The sequence below is a fragment of the Chaetodon auriga genome, chromosome 20, assembly GCF_051107435.1.
Source record: "Chaetodon auriga isolate fChaAug3 chromosome 20, fChaAug3.hap1, whole genome shotgun sequence".
NCBI lineage: Eukaryota > Metazoa > Chordata > Actinopteri > Chaetodontiformes > Chaetodontidae > Chaetodon > Chaetodon auriga.
This window is the reverse complement of record NC_135093.1, coordinates 9,553,771-9,575,138: the sequence shown is the minus strand read 5'-3', so window position 1 is coordinate 9,575,138 and position 21,368 is coordinate 9,553,771. Positions and strand designations below refer to the sequence as shown.

The 21,368-nt window shown below is 42.9% G+C and overlaps 1 protein-coding gene across 1 annotated transcript in view; it reads right to left on the bottom strand.

Moving 5' to 3' along the window:
- Positions 1 to 19,894, bottom strand: part of atrnl1b (attractin-like 1b) — a 61,719-nt gene extending 41,825 nt beyond the window's left edge. Inside the window, exons 1-18 of the mRNA XM_076759739.1 lie at positions 18,735 to 19,894; positions 15,817 to 15,900; positions 14,351 to 14,464; positions 14,083 to 14,211; positions 13,406 to 13,614; positions 11,807 to 11,981; positions 11,077 to 11,164; positions 10,366 to 10,627; positions 9,582 to 9,765; positions 9,312 to 9,466; positions 9,039 to 9,123; positions 8,515 to 8,729; positions 8,023 to 8,141; positions 7,553 to 7,685; positions 5,631 to 5,818; positions 4,154 to 4,367; positions 3,846 to 4,037; positions 62 to 295 (exon numbers count right to left, since the gene is read on the bottom strand). Coding sequence (XP_076615854.1) covers positions 62 to 295; positions 3,846 to 4,037; positions 4,154 to 4,367; positions 5,631 to 5,818; positions 7,553 to 7,685; positions 8,023 to 8,141; positions 8,515 to 8,729; positions 9,039 to 9,123; positions 9,312 to 9,466; positions 9,582 to 9,765; positions 10,366 to 10,627; positions 11,077 to 11,164; positions 11,807 to 11,981; positions 13,406 to 13,614; positions 14,083 to 14,211; positions 14,351 to 14,464; positions 15,817 to 15,900; positions 18,735 to 18,985 — 3,031 coding nt within the window. The 5' untranslated portion in view covers positions 18,986 to 19,894. The remainder of the gene's footprint in view (positions 1 to 61; positions 296 to 3,845; positions 4,038 to 4,153; positions 4,368 to 5,630; positions 5,819 to 7,552; positions 7,686 to 8,022; positions 8,142 to 8,514; positions 8,730 to 9,038; positions 9,124 to 9,311; positions 9,467 to 9,581; positions 9,766 to 10,365; positions 10,628 to 11,076; positions 11,165 to 11,806; positions 11,982 to 13,405; positions 13,615 to 14,082; positions 14,212 to 14,350; positions 14,465 to 15,816; positions 15,901 to 18,734) is intronic.
- Between the last annotated feature and the right edge of the window lie 1,474 nt (positions 19,895 to 21,368).

The following is a 21,368-nucleotide window of genomic DNA, read 5'->3' as shown; positions in this document are numbered from 1 at the left end:
CCTCACTTTTGACGGACAAGCTTGTAATTTCAGTAAGCCGGACAGGAAGTGGATCTCTTACCAGGGCAGTGCACAAAGGCCCACTCGTAGCCTTTGTCTTTGGGGCAGCTGCCCGGCTCCAGGCTCATGTCCTGGGACGGGCCCTGCTGGCCCTGCTTGGCCGGCCTCTTCATTGGCCCCCGGTAAGAGCCTTCCATGCACAGGCCCTTCCCTGTGCTGCTGGGATCTCCACACCAGCCGCACTCAGGCTGCTCCAAACACTGGGAACACGTCCGCAGGCCTGAGCAGTTCTGGGCTAAAAAAAAAAAAAAAGGAGAGAAGAAGGTTGAGAGACTTGTGTTGGATTTCTCACCTGTGCCATATCGGAAGCTTTCCACGCTGCTGCACTCCTCTGTCCCATTTCAAAGTGATTTAAACTCAGACACTACCTTTACTACTTTGTTTATATTTCTTTGTTAGCCACATTTGTCCATGTCTTTTAATTTGAGCATGTATTTACCAAGACTGTCACCTTGGAACAAAAATGTGATCAACACAAAACATTACAGACAACAAGGCCCAGTGTGGCGGCAAACAAAGATCCTGAAGGATGCTGCTTTCAGGATTTCATCTTGTAGGAAATCAGCCTCTTTAACAGACAACTTCATTTGTTAGCCTTTAACAGGACCTGCAGATTAACCCTCAGCACCCCACGAGCCAGCTGTAGGTTTGAAAGGAATGTTTTCCTTAAAAAGAAACTTGCCAAAATCACACCATTTATCATAGCCAGGAACTGTAAAAATTGAAATGATTGTACGATTTTCACTTTTCTGGCGGTCATTGAACCAATCATGCGTGACGAACGCTTCTATCAGGAAGAACATATCCTTTTTATTACATTTTTTGCAAAATAAATTAGAAAAAAAATATACTTGCAATTTTTTTTTACCATTTCTTATGATTTATGCCATCATAACTGTGTTACACTTCATAAAAAAATATTTTTGAGTTCCAGCTGTGATTGTACTGTTTCCGTAGACGTGCAGGACTTAGATATTGCAATGACACACGAGCTCACAGTGACTCAAAATGTGACCGGGGCAAAAACATCCAGAAGCTGCTTGGGAGTTCAGAGGGTTAAAGAGCAATAATGTGGCCATAACTGGTTATCTGGTGAGTTGCGAGGGCAACAGATGTGAGAGCAGATGAGAGGAAAGTGTTGAGCACTAAACAGTTGATTGAGAGGGGAAAAAAGCCATCGAATGAGACAGAAAATGCGTCTGCAAGCCAAGGCCAGTGAAAAGTTTGTGATTTGAGCAAAGTTCAATGAAAGGCTTTAATGTGATGTGTGAAGTGGCAGCTCGCTCTAAACTCAGAAACCCAAGGGAGCGATGCAGTTTTGTCAGCTGGGGGACGAACTTTCAGGCCACTAAATTGCTTGACAAGACTCAGCGCCGCCACTTGTCTGCCAGGCAGACACTTGGAGGGTGGGAAATGCCACTACTATTTTAAGGAGACAAACACTGAGTGCTTTTACCTCAGTTTATGTCAAACAAATCTCCAGCCATTCTGCTAATGGATGTGAAACCATGACAACGCAAGGGCAATCAGCAAGCAAGGCCATTTAAGTCTGTTTTGACGACAGGACATAAACGGCACATTTCTCAGGAACATCACGTTCTGAAGCAGCTGGATGAAGCCTTTTGTCTTGCAGCAACACAACAAAGCACGTTGAAACACAAAATCCACCATAAATACAAAATCTGCATATTTTGTGTTGGATTTTCACAGATAAATCAATATGTGTGAACATGAACAACTAAATCGGATGCCTGGAGCTGTTGCACGAATTGGATGGTGATTATGAGCGGTTCTCTACAGCAAAACAAGCCTTGACTCATCCAGCGCTGTCATCAGCTGAGCAAACGTAACCTGCACTCCAGCAATCAGATGTTATACAATCACTTTGTTGTGTGCATCCCCTTTGCTTAAATCTGTTTCTGCAGGTGGTTTCGCTCACAGACACTACAAACAACCTCGCCACTTCAATATCTGTGAGAAATGTCAGCAAAATCAGATTTTTCTGTGTCTTGACATGTCTTCTCGTGCACCCCTGCAATCAGCCGATGACACATGCTGCTTTAATATCACAAAGTGTCCCTGCGAGTATGTGGACTTGTTGATACGTATGCAAAGAATTTAACATCTTAATATCAGATGCAGCTTTGCTGCTTTACTGCTGTCATAATAACTAATAACTAATGTTTCTGCAGAGGATGCAATCAGCCAGGACCTCTCAAAATATGACGGAATCTAGTTTTTAAATACCAAAACGGGCAAAAACGCAGATTGATTATTTTCCAGTACATGTTAATGGCTTCATTTGCTATGAAAACACCATAAAAAACAATTAATCGATTAATAACAAGCAGCTGCTCTCCGTTTAACAGCTGCTTCTAGTCGGGGGTTGCAGCTAATTGATATTTTCATAATCAGTTAATCTGCAGATTATATTCTCAATTAATTGATTTTTTCTCCCAATTCATTCATATTTGGTCTGGTTTGTTGTTTGTTTGTTTGTCAGCAGGATTACAGAAAAACAGCTGGTCCAACTTTCATGAAAGTTAGTGGAAGGGTGTAGCATGGACCAAGAAAGTATCCACTCAGAGTTGGAGTGGGACCCAAATCAAGAGTTACACAAATTATTCTTCACTTCTGTTAACATTGCGAGATCGAGTAACTACTCCATGGAGAGCAACAAATACAACCCAGTCTGTCTTTTCAAAGTCCCCCTGCAGGCAATGACACTCTACTCCTGAATATTTTATCCTAGGTCTATGGCTTTAAGTGCATTTATGCAGTGTGCTCAGCATAAAGCACGCTCCTCTCTGCACTGAAAATGAGGAGGAAAGAAGCCAAGTAGGTGAGATAATTCGATACTTAAGTGGTCACTGGAACTTTTGAGAGTGAAGGAGCAGAACAAACAGAAAGAGAAGAAAACTCGGGGAGAATTTATGAGACGCCCTTCTCTGTCCTTCACGTCGAAAAGGAGCCTAATTCCTCAAGACAAATATCCACAGAGCACAGAAATGTCTCTGGGTTGCCTAAAACCAGCTGACACAAATGAATTTGAGACTGTACCCTTCAGCTTGCTAAATTTGTTACTTGCCAGACTGATCTGAGATGTTTTTACGATCTGACACATCTGAGGGTATAATCCATACATCACGCGGCACAATGGCGCCAACCTGAGCAACTCCACTGACCTTCAGGTGAAGGAGCTCTGACACCAAACAGGTTTACCTCTGTCTGCTATTTCTTTAATCTACTTGTGGACACGGTAATAAAAAGTAATAACAAAGAAAGCAGTTGTGTTTTGGTGTTGTCAGATATTGTTTCATGTTTGAATCTTAGCCTTTTACTCCATCTATCCAACCCCTACTGTATGTGCAGCCATTCCCATCATGCTCTCTTCTCATTCACAGAGTGAGGTTATTGGTAGGCATCTCTGAAACTGTTCCTTGATACTGTGTGACTGCCTTTGAACCACTTAAAGCCAGCTAATGGTAAAGAGTCCATCTGCAGCACAGTCAACAGGGAAATCTCCCAGTTGGGACAAATATATGCAAGAGTAATTGGCCATTACAACCTAAAAACAGCTTCCAAAGCCAATCACAGGAAACTAATACCATTTTCCCACAGACACAAACACCTTCCACTTTAAGCGGTTTTCTTCCCTTTACCTCCTTTCTCTCAGTGATGAATATTGACTGCTTACAGAAGGCAATCTGGGAAAGCTTATTGCCGGTCGCCTTAATGCCAGACTATACACTCCAAAGAAGCCTCATCTAGATTAAGGCACTTACCCACGCAATCTCCAGTCTGCCACTCCAGACACTGGCCGTAGGGGAAAGAGATGACATAGGCAGTGGAGTCCACACAGCGCTGCGCACTGCCGCACCACATGCACTCCATGGCTTGGCTGGTGCAGTTGGCACAGTTGCTGTGCAGCGAGCAAGGCTTCTTACAGGATGGACGGGAACTCTGATTGGGGTTTCCTGGACAGGAGGGGAAGGATAACGAGTGTTTTTCAAATCAGACTGTAATTGTTGTGTAATGTTAACATTTTTGCCAGACAGGTGAAGTATATAGCATGCTTGTGTGTGTGTCTCACCTGTAGCTTTTTCACAGATGAGGCCATGGGCAGTGGCAGTGCATGGATTGGCCCGAAGACCGGACACCTGAGGCTCCTCCAGGTAGGCGCAGAAACCAGAGTCACTGGGCTCTCCGGGAAGCCAGCGCAGGCTGCTGTTGGTGAAGGGGGACATGTCCTCCCAGCCCCAGTATGACACATTGATTTTCCTCAGGCCCACCCAGGGAGACAGCCGCTGTGGAGACAAGGCAAAGGGCTTACAAAGGCCTGGAGAGCCACTGGGTATTCAAATGTAAGATAAAACTGCTTCTTTTTCTGCTCCATCATGCTATTTAAGAAATGAATGGCTCCTGCATTTACACCTGGGAACCAAGAATGCTATTAAAAGTCGACTGAAAATAATTTCACAGATATAATTACTTATTTGCCTTCAGGATTCAACTTTTAATGTAGTGGGGAAAATGATGGGGAATAGTATTGTCAAGGTTGTGTTTGGAACAAACAGGCGAGTTTCAACCCAGGAGACAGACAACACATGCAACAAATGATATCCTAATGAATACAACAGGCATGACTACGCTGAATCCATCAGCAGGCTCCACAATTTTCTTCCAGCACGTCGGGGATATGTAGCTGTGGCGAAGATGAGAAGGTGAGTGTTTGCCCAAAAGCGCATTTCATCATTCCCATTAAAGATGAAGAGGCTTGAATTACGATGCTGGTCGGACTATGAACAAATCAAAAAAGATTTTAGGAGCTGTTCTCAACTGTATTCCTGGGCAGACTGAACTGAAGAATTTGGAGTCTAGCAGCTCTGAAAACTTGAACTTAAAATGACACATTTTGAATTTGCATCATCACAACTTTCCCTTAATAACAGCAGTCAATGTCTTCGATACTACTAGTGCTTTTTATTGAGAGCAAGTCATGTGGCCTTGGTTTGTTATGTTAAAGCAGAGAGAATAAACTGTGTGACTGTCCTACAAAGGACAAAACAAGGCAAAACAAAAGTGAAGTGTGATTATCACAGTCTGATTCATCAGGTGCAGTGTCTGCACAAAGCCTGGCATTGTTGTCTACTTGAAATTGCATCATAGTCAAAAACAAACCGTACAGTTTGTGGCACTGCCAAGTGGAAACCAATTTGATGAAAAATGGTTGAGAGACACTAATTCCAGAAGCTAAAAGGAGGGCTGCAATCAGGCAGAAAACAGAGCGGCACACAAACACAAAACTGATCAGGAGACAATCATCTCTGAATGCATAACTCATCAGCTACTGACAGGCTTGGCGAACATATTACCGCTCCCTGCTCTCTTTTGTTAGTCAAACAGCAGGTTGCAAGCTGCAAACCTGATCACTCAGCCTCTGAGGATGCTGTTAAATACTTGGTATGTAGCATTTACTGCAGGCATGACCCACAACAAGTCCACACTTCATTCTGAAAACCTTGCAATTCCAACAGTTTTTGTTGAATTTCTATTCTCATTCCGTTTACCTTGTCTTGTTGCTGGAGCTTCTTCAGCTCCTCAAGCACAAAGTCCACTTGTTTGGAGGTGGTGAGTGAGGCGATGTTTCCGTTGAGGTTCTTGCAGTAGTGTTGGGCGTTGTCGTAACTCTCGCGGCTGGAGTTGATCCTCAGGCAGGCCTCCCCCACCTGGCTCCATCCCTCACTGCACTGCTGGGCTGGAGTGTGGTGAGAAGATGTGTGGGCCAAGACATGTTAGATGTCAGTAAAATCATAAATATGTTCTCCTCTAACATGTGAAACTACTTTGACAACACATTTATTCCCCCAAAGTCAGAAATGAAAACATATTAACCAGTAACAGATAGATTTTTGGACCACTTGAGGGCAGCAGACTCAAGTTGTGGTCTTTAGCAGCTCCTGTGGGAAATATCTGGCTCTTTAGGAGCTAAGTGCTCCACTGTGTTCACCAGCTAGTCTCTAACTGTGTCTGTCTGCTGTTTGGTGCTGAGCCAGGAGTATACAGTGGGGTTTTAGAGCTTTTTTTGCTGACAACAGCTACACGCTGTGGGCCAAAACAACACCATGAGAGCGGTTAAAGTAAACTAAAAGAGTTAAGTTTGGTCCCGGACAGCTAACCGCTGAGCTGAAACTTCATAAAACTCCATAAAGCTGAGCAGAGCTTCAGGTTCAGGTGATTCTCTGAAGCTTCATCACTCCAAGCAATGCCTTTCACACTGTTTTGACACTATCATCTGACACACTGTTGTAACTCTATATATATATATATATATATATATATATATATATATATATATATATATATATATATATATATATATATATATATATATATATATATATATATATATATACACACACACACACACACACACACACACACACACACACACACACATATACATATATATATAGTCACTTTAAAATCAGAAAATTAGTTGAATACTGCTCAACAAGGGGCGCCATACTCCATGAAAAAAAGATGGCAAGTAGAGAACAGATTGTAGAAAGTCTGCTCTCTTCCAAACCACAGGAGACTAAAGATTTAGGGCTGTGTGTGTGTGTGTGGATGCCACAGATTCAGCGGGAGTGTGATCAGCGCTTATTTGCCTCAGAGAGATGGAGTGATTTTTGGAGTCCAAATTGCCTAATAGCTGCATCTCGTAAAAAAAATGGTGGGTGCTTATTTAGATGTATGTGTGCAAGTGCATGTAGACAGGTGTGTCTATTTTCTGTGAGTGAAGTGGGGCGAGACTCCCTTTCAGGCATCAGACACACACACACACACACACACACACACACACACACACACACACACACACACACACACACGCGCAATTTGCAGCTCTCACTGTTGCACCAAGCCCTTGGGCGACAAGACATCACAAACTGAAAATTATGGATGTAGTGACAGCACCAATTCTTTAAATTCAGCCAGTCAACATATGGGAAAGAGGGGTAGAGGGTGAGAGGCAAACTAAATATACTGCCACACCTGATAAACAACAGCGGGATGACATCTTGAAAGTACATCTCTGCAAATACCAGATGCTGTGTTTCAATCAGATGTGCAGTGCAATGTTGAGTGTACATGTCCTGATCAAAATACATCTGTGAATGTTTAAAAATTCCCTTCAGGTGTGAATGTCAGTGGAGTCATTCATTATCCTGACAAAAACCTAAATGGCTGTTTTGTGTTATGAAGTGTTCACTCTCATGCCTGTGCCTTATTCTTGATCTCATGGATAAAATTTGATGAATGCTACAGTGCAGCATTTTGCACAAACAAAATGAACAACAACAAAAAAAAAAGTCCTTGACTGCAACATACAGAAAACCTGACCGTCTGTCTCATGCACGTGTGACGACTGAATCATTCAATAAGCGAGTGTGTGTATGGAAACGTGCTCCATTGCCAACGTCTATCTCACCGGGCAAAGCGTGGCACTCTGACTGATTCTGGTCCCACTGACAGTTGAGATTCAGCGAGCAGCTCTTGCAGTTGGCAAGCTTGCTGCACACCTGCTCGTTCCGCACTGGACACTCAGTGAAGTTCTTCACGCTCTGCGGGGAGAGAGGAGAGAATAGAGAAGACAGGACGGCGGTTAACATGAGCGTTAAATCTAAGACAGATCAGGGAGTGCTGAAATGCTGAGAAAACTCATGTGAGTAAATATCTTCCACCTCTAAAACACGGTCCTGTTTGTACTGAGATAATAAACTAGGGGAGCAGTTTGTACTCCTCCTAAACAGAGGCACCAAAATCACAGAGCAAAACCTGAATTATTACTTGATTTCATCAGCAGTGATGCCCCAATATCAACAGCTCAAAATCTCAGAGAAAAGTGTGAGCTGAACACAAGACCAGAAGCGCTCTGGTGCCCCCTGTTGGACCACTCACAGAGGTGCAGTTGCTGGTTGCAGAGATGCATTTCTTGTCATCACACCACTGGCACCCGTTGGTGTTGGCCGTACAGCTGGCACAGTCTGAGAACCGGAAGCACCGCTCATCCACTGTGACTAAAAAGATGTCAGGAGAGGGACAACAGGGCACAGGCATGAGCTGATGAGTGTATTTATGGGTATAAAAAGTATTGGTCACACTTTGTATTAAGGTACATATATTACTAGTTGCTTATTAGCATGCATATTAGTTGCATAATGGTAATAATAAGTGCTTTATCATGACTAATAAAGTTCCAATATGCGACTAATATGCATGCCAATAAGCAACAAGTTATTGGTGAACATGTGTACCTTACTATTAAGTATTACAGAGGTATTCATTTCTAAGTAGATACAACTCCTGAGGAACAGGAAAGTCAGTAACTTTGCAACTCTCAGCCTGCAGAAAAGTGTGGACGATAATAATTTGTTTGGATGTCTTTCTCACCAGCTTTAGGGGGGCAGAATGGGGCAGGAAAGAGGCTTCCATTAGCCATGCGGGGTTCCCAGGGGAGACAACGGCCTCTGCTCCAGATGCAGCGGACCCCTGGCCCGGCCTTCACACAGCCCTCCTCTGCCAAGAAGGCCTGGCAGCTGGGGGGTCGGTAAACAAGCACATCGTTGAGCAGCACACCGGAGAAGCCCCCAAACACATACATGGACCTGGCAAATAAAACATGAGAACAGAGTGTGAACAGCAAGGGACAGAATGAAGACAAACTAAAAATCTCTCAGCAAAAGGGCAACAAAGTAATAATTAAAAGGCAGTAAAATGAGTTGTAGATAAACATACTGAATCTTTTACCAGATTTTGATTCTATCATCATTGCTTTGATAATCATGGCTGTTTCTTCACAGTTTCTATTTCAAATTCAGAGCCAAAATATTGTGTTGGAAACCAACTAGTCGCAACTAATAACAGACTACATTTTGTCAGTTATTGGTGTGTTTCAGCCCATCGGAGAGACTCACCCATTGCTGACCACAGCAGAGTGACCAAAGCGGTTGACGTCCCTGTGCAGGTCTGGTTTAGGCAGGAGCCTCCACTCATCACAGGCTGAGGAAAACATGAGCCCATTATGTAAGGCAGCATTTGGTTTGTCTGTGTGCTTGCATGTTATTTAGTTTCACTATTATAAATGGGATGATGTAGTGACAATAGAGGGTTTTTAACAAATATTATTCAAGCCTGGAGAGGTCACCATTCAAACTGGGGAATGATGTCAAGAATAATATGAGTCCTACCAATGTCATAGGCAAGGAAGTCTGCAGAGAAACACTTGGCCCCGTTGCTGAGCGATGTGTCGTTGTGTGTGTTGCCGCCAAATATGAGCAGGGTGCCGCTGAGGAGCGCAGCTGAGTGCAGGTACCGCGGGAAGCCGCTCTCTCTCAGAATGAACCTGGAACGTATGCAAGACAAGGGAGAGTGTGACAAGAAAACATGTAACACCCAGTGACATTTACATAATGAATACAGAAAGCAGCATATGTACGCGTGTGTATGTGTTGACTTACCATGTCCGAGTGTTAACGTCATAGCGGTAGAGGTCATCAACAAGGCCGTACTTATTGGCAGGCAGTGCCTTATAGCCTCCATGGACATACACACTACCGCTGGCAGTGTCGTACGTGCTGCTGTGGCCGTAACCTCCCTGAGGAACGGCGCCTTTGGTCTCAGGCACCAACCATGAGTTGGACCCTGACACGGACACATATGGAGGAAGCGTTAAATACAGAAGATAAAATGTCCTTCAAATAAAAAAAAAAAAGCTATATTTTATTAACAAATGATAAGGATCAAATGACAGCTGGTCTCTTCACCATGAACATCCTGATATTCTTTGGCAGAAACCAACAACAGACTGGCGGGAATGGTTGGCTTTGCTTTGTTCTGTTTCAATTTGTCTTATTGTTGCATCTGACTGACAACAGAAATACAGGCCACAATGCTTTTTAGCCTCCTCTTTTAGCGTCTAATTTGGATGTTGTCGCAGCTCAAAAACTGACATCCATAGAAAGGTATGGTCTCATCTTGAAGCTGAGAGCTGCAGATGAACCTCATACCCAGTGTGTTATGATCCACTGTTGGACAAAATTCAAGTGGGGATGAATAAATCCCTCGTTTTCATCTGGCAGAAGCCAGAAGGGTAATCGGGTGACATCCGAGTGAAGCACAAAGGTTTTGACTGATCAGTAAAATCTCAACTTTTAAATGCACCTTTTTAACTTTTACGCTGCTATTCCTGAGCAGATGCACAGTCTTAAGTCTAAAATGCTGGCTCTCAAAGCTGTGACTCACTGAGGTTGTACTCCTGAACGTTGCTGATGTAGCTGTAGATGGGGGAGTAGCCAAAGATGACCAGCATAATGGCCTCGCCCCCATCCTGCAGGACGCAGTGGGCCGAGTGACCCTCCACGGCGTAAATCTGAGCCTGGGCCGGCGGGCCAACCACGGGGTTTCTCCGCTGCCACGTCCGACTGGGTATGTTGAACACCCACAGCTCGTCCGTCACGTTCCCCCAGCCGGCCTCGAGTTTCCCACCAAACATAAAGATATCATCCTGAAAAGAGGAGGATGTTTAAACAAGCGTGCAGAGAAGATGATGCGCGCTGTAATAAAAGTGAAAGTGTGTCAGAAGAGAGTAATATATAACGCACCTTTTCAAACAGGCCTGTGTGGAAATTCCTTCATCCACTTAATACTCAGTTTATAGTGTTACTCTCTGTCATTACTTTTTCCAGTAATCAAGCATATATGGTCATGAGAGAGAAAGCATGTCTCTCTACTTTGTGTTTGAAGATGCAGTGCCAGCATGCAGTTATCTAAAGATGACATTTGTTAATACTGAAAATGAGCGATTTCCCTCTGAAAGTGCCGGTTGTGGTTTCTTTTCTGTGCGAGCAAACTTTTATTGCTTCTTCACCCCGTCTAATCCTCCCTCCTGCTAACAGCTGTGGTTTTCTAAAATCCCTACCCCAGAGAGGCTGATGGATATCTGTGTGTGTTTACCTGGTAGGCAGCAAGTGAGTGGCCGTATCTTGGCACAGGGCCGCTGTTGATGGGAACTGTGTTCCAGATGCCACTCTCCAGGTTGTAGCTGCAAAGCAAAGCAAAAGAACATTACACTTAAGTACACATGAGCAAAATGTGTCTTTTACCTGCATGCTAAAAATGCTGCACACACGTAGTTTGTGCAGCTTCTGTGACCTCACATGAAAACGCCAAAGGCTCAATTTTACTCTCCCAATCAAAGAGTTTAGCTTGGTTTTTGCACACTGATGAACACAAGAAAATGAATGTTTGTAGGCCTTCACAATAAAACAGGATTAAATACTTTTGGAGCCCAGCATCCAATTTTCCAACTGACTTCAAATGCTGAGCTGATGGAGAGAGGCCCTCAGTTAACTCGGAGGCCGGACATGACTCGGCACAGAGGTCAGTTCTGCATTTTATCTGCAGAGTACACTAAATGCTAATGTTTGTCGGTTTTGACAGAGAAACAGGTTGGTCGAGCACTGGGGTGGGTTTTCTCAAGTGACTTCCACACTTTCTCCTTCCGCTTTTTCTGCTTAGATATGTAGGTGAGCATTCAAATTAACTTAATCTGGGCTTGTAATGGAGATAAGAAGAATCAACTCAGGCATTGTATATGTAAATGGAAATGAATGAACAAACGCGTGAGCAAACATTTTGCTCATGGAAAAATCTGAACTTTGGGGCACGCTACGCTTTGACTTACTTGAGGATCATCTGGAAGGAGCTGTAGTTAAAAGTGTGCCCGCCCACCACCCACATGACCTTCTCCTGCACCACGGCCTTATGGGAAGCTCTGGCGAGTGACGTGCCGAAGGGCTTGACGCTCGGCAGGACCCAGAAGGACTCCGTTGAAGGTACAGTTAGAGAGCAGTCTGGGCCTACAAGAGAGGATGAGACAGAACTGACAGCTCATGTTGAAAACAAACAACAATATTATTAAAATTCTCTTCGTAGCAGCACGACTTTAAGACAAAGAACGACATTTATCTGATGCTGAACCTCTCCAGGATAGAATTTGTCAGCAGCATCTGACACGTATTTTCAGAATTACTCAGTGAAGCTTCAGCCACATTTCCTCCAAACACTTTCAGTATAATATCCTTGAAACCCGTACCTAGCCCTAGATCTGTTTTGGGTTTCCAAAGCGGACAGTACTCTTAAATGCAGTTCAAACAGTTGGGAAACAAACAATAGACAAGACTTTCGTTGGCCTTGAAAAGCTGCAGCCTGTATTAACTGACACGCTGTACCTGTACTGTACATTTCCTGCCAGACGGTCAAATTACTGCTAACCATTTCCTCTGCTCTGCTCTCGCTCTCTCTATCATTGGATAACCATATACTCGCTATGCACACACATCAAGCACTGAGCCCCGCTACTCTTACGATAACGAAAGCACAAAGGAGGCCATTGCATGTTTCATGTTCTTCTCCGTATGAGGTTGTTTATTACAACAAGGAGACAAGCTTTGTTTGAGAAAAGGCTGCAGGCAGCAAGAAGAAATGACTGCTGAAAAAAAAAAAAAACAGGAGTTGGGAAATCAGGGCACAGATGCCTGATGCCTCTGGTTGTTCTGATTCTCTCTGACCAATCAACAGACGACAGTGTTTTTAGGTCCACCTTTAAGTACCAGATCAGTGTGCCAGGTACCTCAGCAGAGGGGTAATGACATAACAGGACAGAATGGGGTTGTTAAATTGGTGCTATCCACAATTTCTGACAACAGACACACAGAAATAACATGCTTTCGAGGGAGCAGATGCGCTGCTCTCAAACCTCAAGCAAAGCATGACCACAGCATAAACGGACGTGACAGACAGGGAAGCGTGAATATGTTAAGCTGTGTGAACGATGACCATGTTGAAAAAGCGCATGCCACTGCTAATGATTCTGTCAAGTTTCATCACGTGGAAGCATTTGGTTCCCTTCAGCTGGAGGCACATAATAACGCACTGTCACGGGGCTTATCGACGTGTTTCTGATGAGCATTATGACAACACAACACAGCTGTTCACACTTGTCTGCTCGCAAATTCTTCATTACATCTTCCTACATAATCGCCACAGCAGACATGGGAGGGGTGACAGCATTTTACAAGGCCTGATTGCCGAAGTGTGTTACACATGTTCATTGCTCAGCGTTTTAAATGTGGTGACATTAAAAAAAACAAAAAACAAAAACACTTCACTAAGTTGTTACTACTTGCTGCCAATGCTCTATTTCTGCTCGGTTTGGACACATTAAGCCATTCTTTTGGTTCTTTTGGTCTGCAAACACCTGCTGGGTTTAGCTCATTCTTACCTTGCCAGCTGTCGTTGCAGACGCACAGCTTCTCCCCCGTGAGGTCGCAGTAGCCGTGGTCGGGGCTGCCGCAGTTGTTCCTGCAGTAAGGGATGTCACAGGCCTCGCCTTTCCAGTACTTGTCACATTCACAGTACACTCTGCTGGCGGCCGAGTTACCAGGCGTGCACTTCCCATGGCCAGAGCAGTTATTGGGACAGGAGTTGATCCTGGATAGAAAGGTGTTTCATTTAGCTAACACTGCATGCACTATTTAGGGTCTTCAGCTGGAGACTGAGGAAGATTAATGAGTATCATCAGCATTTGGCAAAGGTGAGGGGAATAATAAGATTGCTAATAGATGAAAAACAATTGAGCAGGTTACTGGCCATTAACAGTGATTGTTGCTGTGGGTTTTAGTCCAGCAGAAAAACACTTTTTGATGCTGAAATGTGGGATGAAGAAACATGTTCCCATCCATCAAAAGCTAAGAGAAATTAATGGACCTGGAAACCAGTCCAATGTACTTTGTAATAAATTAAGACACGTCCCTGAAAACCTGAAAAATGCCTTCAGGTGAAGGCCTAAAACACAGCCTCAATGGAACTGATTCCTGCTGAGGAGCCCGAGCATAAAACAATGTAAGGCTTTGCATTATGTCTCGCTTCGAGTTTCAAATGGAGGGCCTGGACACTTACGAGTAGAATATTTCAAATCCTGTCAAGTTATAGGCAGCGTCGCTGAAAAAGTGTAGTAGTGCATAGCCTGAAGTTGTCTCAACCTCAGGAACCGTCTCATTTCCTCGAATCTCTGGCACGATGAGGCCGCTGCAGAGAAATGCAGAAAATTCGGCATCATTTGTTACTCACAAGTAATTGTAGTAAACCCAGAACTCTGCTATCCAATAAAGAGTAAATGAAACAATGAAATCAACCAATATATATTTGATATCAGTGTAATTCTCACCTGAAAACAGCAACCAGAGGAGCGTATATTGAGTCTCCATCATAGATGTACATATGGTCCCAACTGCATTCTGTGGCAAAGTGGTTAAATCTTAACCGAAGAACCGCATTTGGACTGCAGGGGAAACAATGAAAACATTTTTTACTGTTTAGGTTTCCTGAATGAACATCTGAACAACGTACACATTTTGTTTTCCCTGCAGGATTCAGACAAACGTGGTTCATTTCTAACTGTAGTAGCATTCATAGGTAGTAACAATATGTATTCAGATGTACTGATCATGTGTTACCACAGCATTAACCACACTTGGTGCACATTAACCAAAAGACAAGGATACAAAGAAATCAGTTTACTTTGAAGTGTGCTGCTCAGCAAATGGGCAAAGAGATAAATAAATATCCTTTTCCTTTTCATCCTGGTAACAAAGCAGCACATAATAAATTCAAAGCTTCATTCATAACGTTGAGGTCCGAATTCTAAATTAACATTCGAATGTGTGCAGCTTTCTTTCCTTTGCATGTCGATTCATTCTGTTTAAACCTGGTGTTTCTGCACAGCTGTGGATAAAAATTAGGCTACACTAATATTATTAGTATGCTACCATTTGCAGAATTGGCTGCATAGGATTGTTTCCAACTCATGTGATCCAATTTCCACTAACTCCAGAGCGTCCAAAGTCCAAAAGTCAAAATTCATTGAAAAACAGAGAGATGTAATCATTTCCAGAAATCACAGCATGTTTTTTAACGAATGAAATATTCTGCTTCAGTTCATATTTGTTGGCATTTAGCCTTTCAAAAACAACATGTTCACTGCGGTCACAAGCTATTTGCTGTTCCACTTGCCACACACGGAGGGAGGCACGCAACTGTGTTAACAAGGTGGTCTAGATGCAAACAGCACCATAAATTACATTTATATAACCAGAATAGCAAAAAAAAATCTGCTTTGGCTTTAACACTATTATGGTAAATTAGTGAAGTCGGGACAAAATGAAGAAGAATCTTATATTAGATTAGCCTGCTGCTAAGTTACCCGCATCAAAAAAAGCTGATTTAATAATTCTTTTAGGATGATGATGTCATGACATATGACCAGACATTCCAGGCTTCATTTGAAAATGTCAACAGCAGCTTTTAATGTACAAAAAAAAAAAAAAGAAAACACACACATTCGGTACAGCCCTACCTGGCAGTTAAAAGCATCAACAGGTAAAAAGCTGCTTGCTCTCTCTAAATGATTGCTGATTAAAATGTAGCGCTGAAGCCGCCGCTGAAAAGAGTCTGACCCCTCCAAATGCTTGACCACGCTTTGCATTATACTGTGCAAGCAACAAAAGTACGCATCCTTCAGCGGGGGTGCTGATCAGCTTGATCTGGTTGCATTAATCAGTTTATGCTGCATAATTAAATTTGGCCGTGCGTGCTCAGCCTCAGTAGAACAGACTGATTTATCAAAGTACTTACTAGCCCTCAATGAGCCAGGTGCACTTTGTTTTGTACTTGTAGTTGATTGGACCATCAGTGAGGTATCCTGAGGGCTCCGTCAACCTGAAAGGAAGAGAGAAACCATTACATTTAATAAAAAAAGAAACAAAAAAGCACCAAGGAAAGTGTTATTCGCATTTAAAACCATAAAAATTTAGAAAACAAGGGCATCTTTGGTCACAAGAAATCAAATTCTCTGCCTTGCCTACAAGACAGAGGGCCCTCTCTGCGACATCAAAGTGTCACACACTGCATTCACTTCCCAAGATTCAAGATAAGAAGCCAAAAAGCTGGCAGTCAGCCCAAGGTCAATCCCTGCAAAGCAAAAGATTCAATCAGCTGTCTCTTAAAAGGGCTCCTCTGCTCCTTGCTGCCCCTGTCTCAAGCCTGATAGTGGAAACAATTTTCAACAAAGTAATCCTCCCAGGAAAAGACCCCAGTCGTGTGTCACAATGATCGACGACTTTTAAACGGACGTCCATCACTGTCTCGGATCACAAGAAATTAGAGCTGTACGCATCCCACCCGCAAAACTGTGCGGTCACACTCAAGAGCGAATTGAAAATGATGTGGAGACAGATCACCTCAAAATATTTTCTTGACACAGTGATACATTTTCTGGTTTGCGACAGATTGTGCTTTCATTAGGCTCATTTCGGTGTCAGAGTTGAGACAATAAAGTTGACAAATGAGTGTCTGTCAATTGATAATGTTCAGGCCTTACTTTCTCACGGCATCACACAAACACTGCAGCCCTGGTTCTTTTATTTCTGGCTTTGGAAGCATCACAAACACATACTAGGCTCTCATGGGTGGTCTGAGTAACACAGGAACTGAACTGTATTTTCTTCCCTGACAGTTGTTTTAGATGCACGACATGATACAGAATTACTTTCGATAAAGCAGTTTTGACAGGATAATGGACCAAGCATGGGTTATAATCTCCACAAAAACGCAATGGCATACACATGATGAGATTACATCTTGACATGCGCCTTAAAACACTTACCCAAACATTGTTTTTTCTTTGTTTACTACTCACATTATTTACAGCTACTACAGTTACACTCATGCTTTGCTGATTGATCGAGGTGGACACATTTAACACCCAGCAGCATGCAGCCAGAAATGAGTTAGGGCCGTGCAGACATCCAAGAATGATGAATTTTTCATGCTGTACGTTGGGCTTCCCAGGGAAATACTATCCCGTGCAAGAGTTTGTCCCTGAACTCATCAAGACCTGCTGTCCACGCCACTCTCATGTTCGGTCCCTCTAGATTTAAAATCATACACTAAAACACATCATAAACAAGAAATGAATCTGTGATGCTGCTTTAAACCACCAAGACATGATTTCACACTTGTTATGAGGGAAGCTACTGGTAACTGATCTTGTATCAAGCAGGCTGCATGTCTCTTTTCCACTGACGAGAGACGCTCAGAGTTCAATTCTCACATTTCAGTAGATTGTATCTAGGTGATGGGAGGTTATTCCCTGACAACATGTCTGATGACAACCCATACAAAACCTCAGACACATCAGGAGCGATGGTAATTACTGTGATCAAAGCACCTCTGTACCACAGAGTGCACCTCAGGTGTACTGAAAAGCCATTAGATGTTCCTGTCAAGATGAACATTATTATTATATTATACAAACATTATTATTATATAGTTTGGGGTTTATTCTTTGGTCACTTAACATTGTTTCCCTGCCTTTTCATAACTACTACTTGCAGTATTTCCACACAATCCTTAACTCATTGCACCTACTGGGAGGTCACGGAATGTATCTGCGCTTATCAACAGGCATATTCTTCCAATTTAGGAACAATGGGCATTTATTATATCACCACATAAGCTGCAAGGCATATGCAAAATCAATTACTTGCAGATGTTTAATTAATTAAAGGCACCGTACGCTCCTTTCTTTTTTAAAAGCAAAAGGAATTTATTCAAGTCAATAGAACAGCGCATGTTGGAGTCTCAGTTTTGTCGTTCATGCACATTTGTGCAGACGGGATTGTGCAAGATGATGGCATTATTGTTTATTTGCTTGTCTCACGGAGACCCACACTAAATGAAATGAAGTAAAATGAAATTATTTCAACACTCCAGTGAAAACAGATAAATTACAAACAGCTAACTGAGGGCCTGGAGGGGTAATCAATTACTCAAAGGGCCAAAATTTGATCTGCAATTTTTGGGGATTCATTGTTGAAGTCAATTTTCAAACAGAAATAGCAAACATTACTTATTTCCAGTGTCCTGGCTGAAAGATCTGCTGCTTTCCTTTGCCTTGTGCAATACTAAACTGAATCTCTTTCAGTTTCGGACTGATAGTTGAACGCAACAAGAAATTTGAATGAGCCCCTCTGACGTTTTCAGATGGGCCTTTTTCTGACATATTATGGACAAAACGATGAATCAGTGAAATAATCAGAAGCTTAAATGATGATGAAAATAACTGGGTTTCCTATCATTTTGTTCCCTATTACCAGAGCTGTTCCTGATGCTCGATTTCCATTCAAGCACTTTCATGCAGAATGCTGCTCTCATATTTCAAATCCGCTCATTCAAAAATATCACCAAGTTTTCAGCTTGTTTACCGAGCATGAAATCAAAATGTTTAAAGGGGTTCTGACCTCATCATTCGAGTCATTTCTTTCATCACAACTGCAATCCATTTCCCAAAAAGCTGGGTGCACACAGGTCTGTTTGACACTGGCGTTTGATGGAAAACAGCAAGTAACTACGAGATCAACCTACTTTGTGTGACTCAGGCCATTTTAAAGCTGAATATCACCAGATTTCTGACAAAAATGACACTCCAAGTAATCAGATGTTGGCCCCTGATGAAATACTAAGGCAAAGAGGTGTCGTGCATGGCCACCTACCTGAACCTCCCCTGGCAGTGCTGGCACTGGTCTCCAACCCATCCTCGATCGCAGATGCAGGATCCGTTGATGCATTTTCCAGAGAGACAGTTCTTGTCACACGGTTTGGCCGGGGAGGCGTGAGTGAACAGCACAAAGTAAAACAAAACATAGACCACCAAGTATCTGCTGATGCCCCGCAGATCGCGGTGGGTGGCTGGGCTTGGTCCAAAGAGAAACAGTTTGGTCTTACATTTCCCCCCAGGATCCATTTTTCCCCCCAGGTCGACCAAGCCGAGCAGAGACCGGGGCCTTTAGGTCTGCTTTGGGAGAAAGCTTCCGCTACTCAAGCTGTTTCTATCGTAACAAAGAAGTCCTGCATATTCGTTGAGTGTTGTGCATACTCAAACTAAGGCTTAGCTTAGCCTGCTTACGAAGCTTTGGACAATATGGCTAAGAGGAAGCAGTTTAAGTGTTTTTAAAAGCTGCTTGTTTAACCGCATGCATAGACTTGGAGTGGGAGGAATTCCCTTCACCCTACCTCTTGTTGGAAGAACCTGCCAAAAAAGCCGACCATCGATTTAAAGCTATTTAAGCACTAAACTCGTTGACTACTGTAACTAGCTAACGCATAACTCGTTAGCCTGTGTAGCTTATTTACAGTTTGGCCTCTGCTGGGTAACGTAACGTTACTGCATTGATTCAAGACCACTCTCTTCCAACTGCCATTTCAGCAGCCATTTTAACGCGTAAACAATCCTTCAGACTCAAACGGGGATGTACACAGGAACATACAATGGTCCTTCCACAAGCCGCGACAATTTAGCCGGATCTTGTCCACAGAAGAACAAAGGGGATGTGGTGGTTGTTGCCCTGGACCCAATGCGAAGGCTGCCGCAGTCAACATGGATGTGGTGGGATGTGGGAACTGGAAAGCTATTCTTGCCGACTGGGGGGCATTGAGCGAATACTTTGAACTGTTGTTGATCTTACTGGTCTGTTCCCACGGCAATTTGAGCACCTTCAGACGTAGACTTCGTTGACAGCACTGTGAGGCGATGTCGTCTGGTGTTCCAGTGGGGAAAAAAGCGCCGCTGTTGCTCTGAAAACATGACAAGAACTGGCAGCGATGGATTTGCTAGCGCAGCGACACTAGACAGCTCCTCAGGTTGGAGAAAACTAAACACAGGCTGCGCATGCGCACTGGCAGCGGCTTCTATTTAAAGGTACAGTGTCAAAAACCCACCGAACTAACCTATGCGGCATTTAAAACGCATGGGTCTGAAGTTTTTCAGGTCAAAGACTTCCAAAAATACACCCATAATACCACGGAGCCATATTTGATGACATTTTGTCCTTGTTGGCATTGACCTTTGACCTTCAAATACATATTATTTCTTAAGTAAAAACACAATTTTCAAATGGTCACATGGGTAGGAACTCATGGAACTCGTTTTCTGATTTGATTAACATTACGTCTTCCTCTCCTTGCACATTGATTTCCATTGTAAATTTTGGGCTATTTTAACCGGTGCAACTAAAGAAAACTGAAAATTGAAAAAATAAAACATGTTGTCCTTTGTATGTTTTTCTTATGTCATATTTTTCTTATGTCACCATACTGTTTAAGGCAAGTGCATGGGAATTTAGGGTTTAATAATGTATGAAGAGTAGCAGTGGGTGGTATATTACAAATATTCAAAATATTAACATTGCAAATAAACGGTATGTATGTGCTGTATGTATCTGTATATATTAGATCTCACTATGTTGCAAATCTGCAGTATTTATTTTGCATAAGTTCAATCCAGCCAAACACTGTGTCAGAGCAGTTTAATAAGAATAGCACAAATTGTGCTTTTTAGTGAAATAAGTTGATATGATGCGTCAGTGGAAATTTGTTTCTATCATATATTCATACGTTTTGTATTCTTGGGTCGTAATGACACATAATTGAACACTGTAACCAGTGAGGTGACAGTGTAGACGGTAAGACCTGTCAACAAAATTGTCACGTAATAGTCAGTGATGCTCTTTGCAGGGCAGCTCCTGTTTGCGATCTAAAGTGGTAATTTTCACAGCTCCAATTGCCCTGATGAACTGAGCAAAAGCAGAGAGGCTGAACCTGCTGGATGAGGGTGGCTATGAAAATTATGTTCTAATCCTACTCAAGGTCCTGACACATCTCAGGAAATTTCAGATAACTGTCAGTAATGGTTGGAGGGAAAATTCAGTGACAAGGGCAAGAAGTGACTGGTACTTTTTAATAAAATCTCTTATCATTCATGTGTTTGAAGAGACTCTATTCTGGCTCTCCCCTAACATCAGATGCAATAGGTTTCTCTGAGAGAGCACTTATCTTTGTTTTAGATGAGGCTTGTCAGGGTGGTGCCAGCTGCCAAGCTGAGGAGTCTGACAGATCAGGACTTTGGTGGAGTATGCAGTTATGTGACACAGCAGAGCTGAGAGAAATCTGAGATGTGCTTCTGTTTCATACAGATGGTGATTGAATGGCAATATAGTAAAAGTCCACATTTTTGTCTTTTGTAGTGTGCGGGCAAACTGAAGAGGTTCAGCAGTGGTTATGAAATGACAACATGTTCATCGTGAAAAATACTTGCAAGCAATCCCAATTTAATATTCTGGTGCATGCTT